Source organism: Clupea harengus, chromosome 8 (assembly GCF_900700415.2).
Source record: "Clupea harengus chromosome 8, Ch_v2.0.2, whole genome shotgun sequence".
Lineage (NCBI taxonomy): Eukaryota > Metazoa > Chordata > Actinopteri > Clupeiformes > Clupeidae > Clupea > Clupea harengus.
In genome coordinates this window covers 28,224,511-28,236,729 of record NC_045159.1, presented here as the reverse complement: position 1 = coordinate 28,236,729, position 12,219 = coordinate 28,224,511, and the positions used below count along the sequence as shown (strand labels likewise).

The 12,219-nt window shown below is 42.0% G+C and overlaps 1 protein-coding gene across 2 annotated transcripts; it reads right to left on the bottom strand.

Annotated features, from left to right (window-relative positions):
- Window positions 1-1,757: 1,757 nt before the first annotated feature.
- On the bottom strand, window positions 1,758-3,589 carry LOC105910142 (ladderlectin-like). 2 transcript variants are annotated; one of them, XM_031571254.1, is made up of 7 exons: window positions 3,476-3,589; window positions 3,282-3,392; window positions 2,875-2,922; window positions 2,665-2,774; window positions 2,335-2,460; window positions 2,056-2,155; window positions 1,758-1,970 (listed from the first exon to the last, which is right to left on the bottom strand). In XM_031571254.1, exons 2-7 carry the CDS (start codon window positions 3,355-3,357, stop codon window positions 1,900-1,902), a joined length of 531 nt encoding a protein of 176 aa, XP_031427114.1. In that variant the 5' UTR covers window positions 3,358-3,392; window positions 3,476-3,589; the 3' UTR covers window positions 1,758-1,899. The 2 variants fall into 2 exon arrangements, with proteins under 2 accessions (XP_031427114.1, XP_031427115.1); XM_031571255.2 differs by having other exon boundaries at window positions 3,282-3,383; window positions 3,476-3,582.
- Between the last annotated feature and the right edge of the window lie 8,630 nt (window positions 3,590-12,219).

Sequence of the window (12,219 nt, the reverse complement as noted above, 5' to 3'; positions counted from 1 at the left end):
TCAAATAAAATTATTGGGGCACACCTACAGAGTAGTATAGTGTGGTAGTAACGTTTACAAATGATGTTTGAACGCGCATTTAACTTACATCAGAATCAGAATCAGAATCAGAAAGGTTTTTACTGCCAAGTAGGTTTTCACCTACGAGGAATTTTTTGTGGTACGTTGGTGCAAACAATAAACATACACAATAAACAATAAACAATACACATATTAAGTTACAGCAGGAGTGTGCAAAAAAGGGATTAGAGTCCGTGTTGGGGGGCGGGGGTCCCGGGCCTTGTTGATGAGGCCAACCGCAGACGGGAAGATGCTGCTCAGGTGGCGTGAGGTATTGGTCCTGATGGACCGCAGCCTTCTGCCGGTGGGGGGGGTGGCACAAGGAGTTTGTGTCCAGGGTGGGAGGGATCAGCCATAATCTTCCCTGCACGCCTCAGGGTCCTGGATGCATACAAATCCTGGAGAGATGGCAAATTGCAGCCAATCACCTTCTCCGCAGAACGAATGACACGCTGCAGTCTGCTTTTGTCTTTGGCAGTGGCAGCAGCGTACCAGATGGTGATGGAGGAGGTGAGGATGGACTCAATGATATTGAGCCACATGTAGCCAAACTTGCTTTGTTAATAAACAGATGTCACTCGCGCTTCACACTGAAACTTAAATTAAACTGCCACGAATATATTTCGGTCAGGGGCTTGTGTTTTATCCACACACGCTCATCCCAGTTATCACAGTCACCTGTTTTCATTACGTTAGTAGACAAGCAATACTAACAGGTTAGCTAACCAACTTTAGCCTGAGCTAACTGGATGTCTCTGTAGACGTGTGTTGGTTTGCCTGTAAATGCTTCATTAATTTGACGTGGTCCTTGGATTACGACAGTATTTCCCCCGCGGGGATGTTTAAGCCTTAAAGTGCACTGCACTGTTATGTCTCCCCACTTTCAGCTTTGAAGACAAAATAGTGTTGATATTTCCAGCTAGGGAAAGCATTTTTTTTTTTTTTAACACGTGTGATCATATGTACTTGTAAGTTTCTGTTGTCTTCTAGTGAAGTTTTGTAAAGTGCGCATGTGGATGATAGTATAATGTTCTGCATTTTAAAATCTATTTTAAATGTGTAATCCTGCTAATAGTCCCAATTTTTGTTAAAGGTATCTGAAATCTAATAACGTGCTTTTTTCCGTAACTGTACTAGTTACTTTTTTTTTTTGTATAATGCGGTTTGATGTATTCCGTTACTCCTCAAGCCTGCGTGACCATGACAACCTCAAAGACAACACATTCTACAGCAAAGTCAGCACGAACAGGTGAGTAAATTCACTGTGGAACTTTACATTTCTCAAATGTTTTAAAAAAATTAGACTTTGTTGTAACTCAAGTTTGATTTAAAGTGTGTTTGGGAAAGGGCACTTCCTCCAGAAATATTACATACTAGGCTATCAATAATATAATGATTGGTCAGTGATACATATTTTTCAAGTTCAAGTTTATTATCATGTACTGTGAAAGAAATTCTGCTCAACTTAAAAGAATAAGTTGAAGATGATCAAGCTGTGCGGTTAGGAAGTCAGCAATGAGAAACAAATACTGGGTAAATGAAACTACTTAGTGGAATAAATGTGTTCTCCCAAGGTCAATGAAAATCAGCTCTTCCATTCCCAAACCATGACTTTGGCATTGAGCACTTTTGCATTTCTTTAACATTATACAGTGATGTAAACATCATTGTAAATAACATTGTCCACAAAGGTCAAATACATTTCAGCCCATATTTATTGCATTTCAAACATTTAAACCACAATACAGAGATTTCCAAGGCTGATTATTCCTCTACATAACACAGAAGTCAGTGACATGTAATTTCATGTAAAGAAAATGTTACACTGCAGGTGTCTCATCAGCAGGTTGGTAGGCTCCTGGCACAGTAGAATACGCGGGAATACGAACAGTGGTGGTTTGACCAGCCACCTACGAACCATACAAAGGCAAAACATAAGCCTCCCAGAAGCAGTGACCAGCTGTATGTACATAGCTTTCAGAAGAAGAAACTTACCAATGGAATTCAGCTGCAAGCAAGGATAACTGTACACATTGTTCTGTACCTTCCAGTTAGTGTAATGGAAGCCAGCGCTGTCAATCCACAGCCAGGCACCCTAAAATACAGAAACACATCACAGCACTTGGCGGTGTGATCATAACAGCTGTGGTACCCCATTGGGGTACCCCCAAATTCATTTGCGAAGAAATTCGAGTTTGGGACAGAGACTGTTTTAACAGTAATAGCTATGATGCCGTGTCTCAGTAAGGTCAAATCAAGAGACTTATTCCTGACCTGGAAATAGAAACCTCCGATCCAAGCGCTTGAGTGACCTGAAATTGTAACCATAGTCTGCAGGAAGTTGTATTCCTCAGAAGACTGCACAGAGGCCAGACTGCCTTGCTGCCCCACACAATGCCTCTGGAGAGAGAGGGGGGGGGAAAGAGAAATGGTACATAGGAGAAAGAGTATGTAAAAGAGCAGCTTCATTATTTTCATTTTCCAAACAGGCAAGGTTTTTTTTATTTCTTTTATCACCCCTCATATTTAGGGGTTACTGCATTGCGTTAATCCAATAGTGAAGCACCTTCTCTTCCCCCTTTAAATGCGGTCGTTGTGCCTTACCGCAGCATCTCTCCAGTTCTTCATGGAGGTCACCATCAAAAAGCAGCGGGAACCTTGTGTGAACCAGCCAGAAGGACACTGACTGGGATACACTGGAAGTCCAGTCTCAACTGGGAGAAAACACACCACATGTTGCATTTATATCGCAAAACATCGGTCTTTCTTTTTCATCACCACCAGCTAATATCATTCTGCAGATCACTTTCATACCTGCTGGCAGAGGGCCCTCCACCATAGAGGAGGCTGTCGAGTTAGAGACTGAGAAAGAAGAAACAGAACCATCAGTCTATCATTAGGAACATTTCCCCATGACCATTACAGGAGTGCTTTCTTTGAGATGCTGAACATAGACATTTAGAACAGATGTCAAACTGTGAACAGAGTCTTCACGACATCTGCTGCAGAGATAAGCACAAAAACACTAAATGACAATCACAGGTTTTTGCCACATTAGAAACATCAAAAAGGAGAATATTCAGACGGTAACATATAGGTTCATTCAGAAGATGAGACTGATACATGTCTATGATGCAAAAGCAAGATGTTAAGAATGCCTAAAGCTGAATGTTGCTGTTTTAAGAGACGGGAGGTAGAGTTTGATTAAAGAGTGTACTTACCAGGTGCAGCACGGGTCGCAGCATGGGTCACAGCAGAGTGCATACAGAGAAGAGCGGCCAGTATGAGAACCTTCATGTTGATTTGTGTAAATTCTTCTTCCTCTGGGGAATCTAAGGATTAAAAAAATGGTCACACTTAGTAGATCATTGAAGGTTTTTCAGCGTGCATGACCAGAGAGAAGCAGGACTCTTACCTGTTGTAGATGAGTATCAGGCACACCTGTTCAGGTAAAGTAAACTAATGCAGTGATGAGCAAAGCGTTTGGTCTGCTTTTTATACCATTCTGAGACACGCGTCGGAGTGTCACGTCTCTGCTGAGCTCCGCTCCGGCCACGCCCCCTTCAGCAATTCAGGGCTCACACTTCCAGCTGCATGTCATCAGTCTCGTTCACCGTTCCAGCTGCACTGCATTCACGTCTCCCAATCACACAATCACCCACACCTGTTTCACTCCCTACCGGTGGTGTATCTAGCCTTATTTTTTTGGGGGGGGGAGGGCTGGACACCTCCCAAAAGTTTCCTGAGCCCCCCCAAAAACCAAAAATATATATTTTTTTGATTTTGAGATTGTCAAATTCACACCTATCAACCGATGTAGTGAACTTATTTTGAGTTAGAAATAAAATAGTCTCAAGTAGCACAGGAATCCCTGCCTAAATTAAATTAGATCTGTGTATAATATCAAGTCTCCAGCTTTAACATTGAGCTTTCCACAGTCCTTCAAAGATGCTGCAACAAAGCGTAAAGTAAAATGTCCGCGCAAATTCAAGCACCCCGAATACTATGATATAGCCAAGCCACACCCTTGGAAGTCCATAATATTCAAGTAATGGTATCATATTTTAAGCCTAGAAAGTTTGAAGGAGCTAGCTTAAATAGTTTTCTAGTAATAGCAATTTGAAAATGGCTCTTCAGAAAACGCTGCTAAAAAAATTCGCGCAAATTCAAGCACCCCGAACAGGCACGTGCACAGATAGACCCCTAGTGGTGCTCAGGCACCTGCCCTTTTGCCCTGGATCAGAAAAGTGCCCCTTCTGCTGGAGCCACATTTTTTCTTCATTCATCAATATTTAAGAATAAAAATGACTCTCTCTGTCATCAATTCCCCCCAAATGTGTTTTGATATATGACGGGGCATTTATTTGAGTTCTTGTGAGAATTTCGCCCCGACATGCTCCGCGGCGCTCACAAGCCCCACGCGCCCCTCCCTCCTCCTCCTCCACTTAGTGCTCATGCAGTGCTGAGCGCCCGGCCAAACGGCTGCAGCCTACTTTTTCTCTGACCCGCAGCATCAGACAAACGGTGTTCGTGCAATCCCCCGACGTTGTTTGGTGATAAATTAATCACAACATTAGCGCCGCTGAAAACATTACGTCGCAACTGGTCCGACGTTTCCTAAAAAAATAAACAAACACAAAACTCACGAAATCCCTGATTTCAAAGCCTTGTCCAGCTGTTTACTGACGTTTGTCATGTTTAATGAAGAGAGAGAGGGAGAGAGATACAGGCAGGCAGGCAGGCAGACAGACAGGCAGGCAGACAGGCAGATAATTTAAAGGCAGTTTTACGGTTCTACAAATTAGACAGGTTCACTAGTTTTGTTTCGTGTAATTATTGAAATGAAAGGTAGGTCTTAAGTTGAGCTACATGACAGTCTGGTGAGGTATATTGTGGTATATTATTAATGTAATGCTGCTTGTACTGCTCTGTCTATATGCTTCCCAGCGTTAATACAGATTAAGCAGCGAGCCAAACTCCTTTTTCAAGAGCCAGGAAAATGAGCCTTCTTGCTCCTTTATTGACCACATTGAATGGAGTGAAACTATGAATAAAAACAGAAAGTGGAAAAAGTGCTTAATTATAAAATACAACATAACGGACATTAATTAGCTATCATGCTAACGTAAACAACAGTAGTGTCGTGCAGTTGCAGCGATTTATTTTACTATTTAATCATATTATATACTATTTATCATCAAAGTTATCACAACTCATTGTAATTAAATAACATACATATTACGATCATGTAAAACTTACAGTCATTGCTTTCTATGAGATTCAAAGTTAAAAATACGTTAAAGTTGAGTGCTGTGAGGCTAGGTGAATGTTGTATCTAGATGTGTGGATACAGTTTGGTGCTTAGTGAATATGTTCCCAGTAAATCTGTGCCTGGTGATTATGTGACTAATGAATCTGTGCCTAGAATAGTCAAGCATATACCTAGATCGTGCCTAGTTTTGCCTAGTGTTTGTGAGTACCGGTTGTGTTTTGATTTGGTTGTTTATTTTGTGGGCACCTTTGTCAATACCTGAGGGTCCCCGTGTAAATAAAAGGTAATATTTTTGTATGGAAAGCCACCATCTCCTGCACCCTTCTTCCTAACTACACCACCCAGTCCAGTTGCCACATTCAAAAACGTGGGGTGACCGTCCGGCCCCTTACAAGGTGTTTACATGAATCACTGATGATTAGGCTACTGATGGGTTTTTTCCCTATTAGAAATTAGGCTACTGTTAAGTTAAAATGAACTGCGTGCTGGTTTGCAGAGAAATCAGAGTAATCGGACCGCCACACGTAGCACTTGGTTTGATACAGCTGAGTTTACTGGTTTTAAGATTGGACAAGATTCAGCCGGAGATCCAGAGCTCACAATAGCTCTGTCACCCACGGCTGGAGAACGCGTTCTGATTTTTACATGTGATCATAATGGTTTATAAGTCCAATCTTCACTGAGGGCCTCCAGGTATACGCCTCTTTGTGACTTGTATGTTTCAGTCGTAATTTCTGGCCTGACAATTAAGTTTCTGTGAGTCTCCAACTCCCTTCTTACAGATAGTTTCCCTATCTCATCTGTCTCCTGCCCAGGCTGCCCTATGACCTTGGAATTTATGTCACTGGTCATTCTTGAACTTGAAAGCAGTTCTTTGAATGTTATCTTAGGCCCCTCTGTCTAAACCTGTTTTCCAACTGCAGTTATACTGGTTAACTGGGCATACATTGCTAATAGAAATAAAATGTTAATAAATTCATACCTAAACTGAATTTATCTTACACTATCCATCCTCATAATTCTCTTTACTTACCTCTCCACTATATTTCACTAAATAATTTCCTTAAAGTAACATTATGCAACAATTGTACCTTAAAATAACAGCTTGAAAAAAATTGTGCCGCTACAATGACTTTTAATATGGCGATTTGCGCCTCCGCCATTGCCATCGGGGGTCTGTGGGGAAATAACTGCGCTATGTAGGATTCTGGGGCTGCCCGATCTGGGGCGGATGTAATTCGACCTGCTTTCTGGCAGTGATTACGCAATGTCATATAGTGCCAGTCCACGCTCGCAGCTATAATGGCGAAGCAAGCGAAGTCTCATCAGTATTCATCATGGAGAACGCACCAAAGAAACAGAAGAAGACGATGTCTGATAAAGCAAAGAAGAGAAAAAGAGAGGCCGACAGAGCAAGAGATCGGACTAGGGTCACAATCGGAATAGCTTTTACCCGTTGGCGAGAGCTGAAAGACACATTTGGATACAAGTTCGATTCACAGCTAGCCATCTTTCTGCTGGATTAGTAAGTAGTTTGTACTGTCTCTTGCTTGATGTTTGACTGTGTTATCAAAGTTGTTGACTCGCTAGTTTGTCATACTCTAGGAAAGCACATTTCAATAGGTTTTGCTAGGCTAATTAGGGTGACCAGATTTGAGTTTGTGAAAAAGAGGACACTTCGTCGCGGGGGGAGGGTGCGGGGTCCAGCATGCTATACACTAGCCTACCCTGCCTCCTCCCCCGCGACGAATTGTCCTCTTTTTCACAAACTCAAATCTGGTCACCCTATTAAAACACGCTTGGACATTGATGCTAGGTTTACGTCCTCTTTTTTGTCCGGGTAAAAGAGGACTTGTCCGCCTGGGTAAAAGAGGACGTCTGGTCACCCTGCCTTAGCTGCTATCAAGACATCTCGTTAGCGATATCAGACATCTTGTTATAACACGCTTGGACATTGATGCTAGTAATAATCGAGTAGCTAGTAATAACGTCGTATACACTTCTTTGTAATGTTATTGTGATCGCTATCTGGCTAACTTGCCACCCAAGCTCCACTAGTCTCAGGATATTCCAGATATTTCCAAGGAATTTAGCGATAGTTGACTTTGTCTGTTAGCATTCCCTTACAGCCAGTTGGTCTGTGGTTCATGTTTCGTTAGCTTAGTATGCTACTTGTGTGTTACCTGACTTGAATGCCGTGATTTGTGAAAACATATATAAAGATGTAGCGGCAAACATACTGAATTGGTTCTTTCTATCAAAGGCGGCAGGTAACGTCTACTCCCAGCAAGGGACATGCACAACCACCACCGCCGCCTGTATCTAGTATTTCAGAAGAGTCCGACCGAGATGGGTATGTATCTTAGAACTGCGTTTCTAAACCAGCCATGCAGGACATTGTAAGTTGTGACTGACTTATTTATCTTTTGAATCAGGGACAAAGAATTCGCTATGCAAGGTGTTCAACCGTTGGGCAAAGAAACCGAAGCGGTTGGTGTGCTAGAATCTAGGTGAGTTCGTCTTACGACTGGGATCGTAATGCATTGTTTTGTTGATGAATATATTTATTTAGATTCGTTTTATATTCACAGCATGCACTCCTTGAGCAGCATGACTCTCTGGATGAGGAAGAGGCGAATTATATGAGGAATAGCATGTAAGTTTTGCACATGAAACCATCTTAGTTCGTGTTCTTTTGTACTTCAAGTTTATGGTGTGTGTGTATTTTGTAAATTATTTTTATTTACAGTATTGACATGAATGATTGCTGGGAGGATCCTAATCAGAAGGGCTTGGAAGAAGATCGGGACAGCTCTGATGAAGACTATAGTCCTTTTCTTCATCTACGGTATGTTTCAGTTTCTAGTTGCATTTCAGGTTGAACTACTGCTATGTTGAAGGGTGGTTACAATCACAAATATTTTGGTCTTTCAGGAGAAGACAACGTTTTAGGAGAACATGATGCAGTTGTTCCTTTTTGATCTTCAAATTGATTCTATGTACATATCTTGCTGCTTTGCAGTGCCCCAGCTATGACTGCCAACATCAACCAACTCCTGGATATAAGCATGGATGAAGCCGTGCTTGATGTGGCAACACCAAATCCTCCAGGTGAGGACATACAAGAAACTCCAGAACAACAAAAAGTTTCAGGTATGCCCCTATAGTTATGCAAATGCTAGTATTTGTCATAAATTAAACAAGCACTTATGAACTTTTTTGTCTGTCTTGTAGAACCATTACAAATACAATAATTGTATAACTCTGGCTGATTTTCCATGTTTGTTTTGTGTGCAAAATCAGCTGCTTAGGCCTGACTGCTAAGCACATTAGAATTGAAATGAAGCCTCATCTGATACTTTTCCTGGAGTAGCATCTAGTGGTGAGAAGTGTGTCACTGACTGGGCCTTTCGGGTTATGTATGTGTTTTTCAGGACAACTTCAGATTTGGAGAATTTCCAAAACCACATACTCATGTATGTAGGAAAGCGGTTTGCCTACAGCCCCCCTGTTTACAAAACCCAGACATTGCTTGCAGCAATCGATTACAACTATCACAACCACCGCATTCCTGCACGTGGCAAGGATGGACACCGAATGTACGCTTTGCTATAACAGTAGTGTACTACCAAAAATAATTAATTAGTTCTTACCTAAACAGTTGTGGAATTGTGCAATTATGTTACTTTACTAGGTACAGACGGTACTTCAACAAGAAGTCCAAGCGCTGGAGTGTATATGTGTTGAAGGAGAGCAAAGGCTACCATTACATTCCAGACCTGCAGAAGGCCATCCTTGCTGAGAGGCTGGGAAGTGGAATGGGCCTTCCCAGAATACAGGGTCTAAGGCCTGATGATCCCAGGCGCTTGGGTTTGCTTGCCGCAACGCAGCCTCCATCCACATCTGAACTTGTCGCGGCTCAGGTTTCACGGGGAGAGGGTGGTGCCCAAAGTGAATTCTAAACTATTCCATTCTGTCATAGCTGTGTATGTAAATAATTTGCAAATAATTCAAGAGTCGTAAAAAGAAATATTTTCATTTATATGTAAATAAAAAACAATGAACATCGAACATCAAACTGTACATGTTTTTTGACATTGAACATAAATAACAAAACTATTTACATATTTACACCAAACGGCGCACCCAGGGGTCAGGAAATGCAGTTCTTATCTTCCAAACGCAGCAGCTTGGAATAATAACCCTATTGCCTTCACCCAAGCGGCCATGCTGCCACAGTACACATTGGCGCTATGCCGCATGTCTGTACTGTCGCTGCTCCACCCCTGGTTCCTGTTCGTCATCAACAGCAAACACATCGTTCCATGCAGCCCGTGCCAGCCGTAAAACGCCCAGGTCAAGAACATAAAACTGCATATGTGCCATGCTGCTGACGTAGTTTTCAGGGGCCTGGCGGCAGCAGAGCCTTTCTTGGTCTGTTGTCATCTCCCTGCAATTACTGCAGGTGCACCAATGTAAAGGTCCCCAATCCGGGACCTCAGATCTTTGGGGAACCTCTAAGGTCAAGATGTGAAACATCAGGCCTGGTAGTCTGGACATCACCTTGTCCAGTAGCTCATCTTTTTGTTGTTTGGTTAGGGAACGAACCTTTGTCTAAAACATAAGCCTTGTTTTGTTATTATTTTATTTTATACTTTTGGCAACTGATAAATATTTCCATGGAGGATTGTTGACAAATAATAAAACCTGTATTTCAGCTGTTCTTCTCTCCTTTAGCTCCTGTAGCCTTATCAGGTCATCTGGGTCAATATCTCTGGCCCTCTCTATGTCTGCCTCTGCCTCTACCTCCCCTGCTCACACCTCCCCTCCCCCGTCTGTTCCTCCATCCTGGGTTGTCTCTACCTCAGAAAGGCAGATGTTGACAATGACGTCGATTCCTGCAATAAGACCATAGAAAAAAACTTGTTGACATCCAAACCTCATACACCATTAGCCATGCATGAATTATCCTTTCGAATTTAGCTAATACAGTGTTATAATAAACTGTTTCTACTGTCTTTGACGTTAGCTATTGTGATCTGTCCTATGTCGATAAAACATTATTGATGTATTGTGATGTACATCCCTGCCTATGTAATTAATGAAAGAATAGGCTGTAGCCTTATCAGTGTCATCCCTGTCTCACAGAGTAATGTAGTTTTAGTTAGGGTGACCAGATTTGAGTTTGTGAAAAAGAGGACACTTCGTCGCGGGGGAGGGGTTAGGGTACTGTATAGCATGCCGGACCCCGCGCCCTCCCCCGCGACGAAATTTACCAAAGGCTCAGAATGATCGTATTTAGAGGATAATTATCGTACATCTGCCAGCACTGACAAGGCTATCGACCATTGACAGTTCTCTCTACAGTCAGAGCTTGCGCAAGAAGATGAAACGTAAGGGAGATACCCTTTCCAAACCTTGTAAGGGCGTAATAACTAGTTTGTGAAAGACCCAGATAAACACAAATATCCGACAAGGCAAAATCCCGGACGTAAAAGAGAATGTGTCCGGGTAAAAGAGGACGTCTGGTCACCCTAGATGCCAAAAGTCATCGACTTGCATGCAAGTCTCAGACTAGCATGCAAATAAGTCTCACACGCCAAGGATTTCACATGTTAGTCTTAGTCAATCACACGCAAGGTAAGCCTTAGAAGTTTACAACCTTCGCTAGCTTGTAATGAATTACACGTTCCAATGTAAATTATGAATATGTAGCGTTTTGGTGTATTCGATCACACAATGTATAGGCTGAAAACGCGATCGGTATTTCATCTAAACTAAATGTTGTCATTCTTTTGGTTATGTTAGCATTCATCTCCGATATCACAATGAATAAAACTATGCAGTCATATTTATGTAAAATCTTTGAATATTCTTACCTTATCGGTTGACATAATTTGTTGGTTTCTGACTTCGTCTGGTCATCAATACAAGTGTATGCGAGGCTGCGTCTATCGTAACTGGGTATTTACGACACTGAAGTAAACGTTAAATACCTCCAAACCTTAAGGGGGAGCTCCAAGGGAAAAACTCCATTATGGGTCTTTAATATCTTAAGTATCTTGCTTTAATGCAGGTTTATTAAGCCCATAGGCCTGTATGTCAAATTATGATGACACTTTAGTGGTTTGAACTGTGCTGGACTTTTATCAATTCAACACAACATGTTTTACAATTTCACAATGACAATTCACAGTTAAAATATTTCCATAACATGCACGGATGTCTGTTGGACTTGAAGCAAACAAATCATACTGTAAATGGCCTGTCATCACAGCACATGTCAGAATTCCTGTTATTAGTACTGGCTCAAAAGACATGAATTCAACGCCACACCCACAAATGAATATGCTGTTGCACCTGTTCCACAAAGGCTCCCCGCTATGCTAGCATCCTATCAGTGCACACTGCAAGGAATTATTTCTATATCCCAAATGTATCGGAGACTCAGTCAGATTGTGATGAAAAACCAAGTCCAGGTTTTATTCTTTCAATGGTGCGCACCAGAGGAGGAACAGAGAGTTAGGCTTCACTGAGTGTGATCTCCTTCACTAACTGTCTCTTGAAAATCACAGTCTTTTAAACTCTGGGAAAGCAAGGTATGGGTGGATACCTAAATGCTAATTAGTATCTGTCTCTAGTCAGAGGGGGGGGGGGGGGGGGAGGGGGGAAGCTGTGACGGCTTTCTCACACCTCATGTAGGCCGGGAACAGAATACACATGATAAACTTAGAATAATAACACTAAAATGACCAGTAGGTCAGATATATTGAATTATTGCCTATGGAATGTATTTATTAAACTAATTATCAAATGTCGGTCCCTTCAACATAAGCAAATAATAATTCTTCTCAACTCCTCCCTTCGATGTTGCCATTTGCGGACTA

What these genes read in the sequence shown, in the direction of transcription:
- LOC105910142 (XM_031571254.1), bottom strand. Translation starts at nt 3,357, where the DNA reads ATGAAGGTTCTCATACTGGCCGCTCTTCTCTGTATGCACTCTGCTGTG. An exon ending in TGCGACCCGTGCTGCACCTG is followed by an intron (nt 2,923 to 3,281) that starts GTAAGTACACTC and finishes CTTCTTTCTCAG; the next exon opens with TCTCTAACTCGACAGCCTCC. An exon ending in GGAGGGCCCTCTGCCAGCAG is followed by an intron (nt 2,775 to 2,874) that starts GTATGAAAGTGA and finishes GTTTTCTCCCAG; the next exon opens with TTGAGACTGGACTTCCAGTG.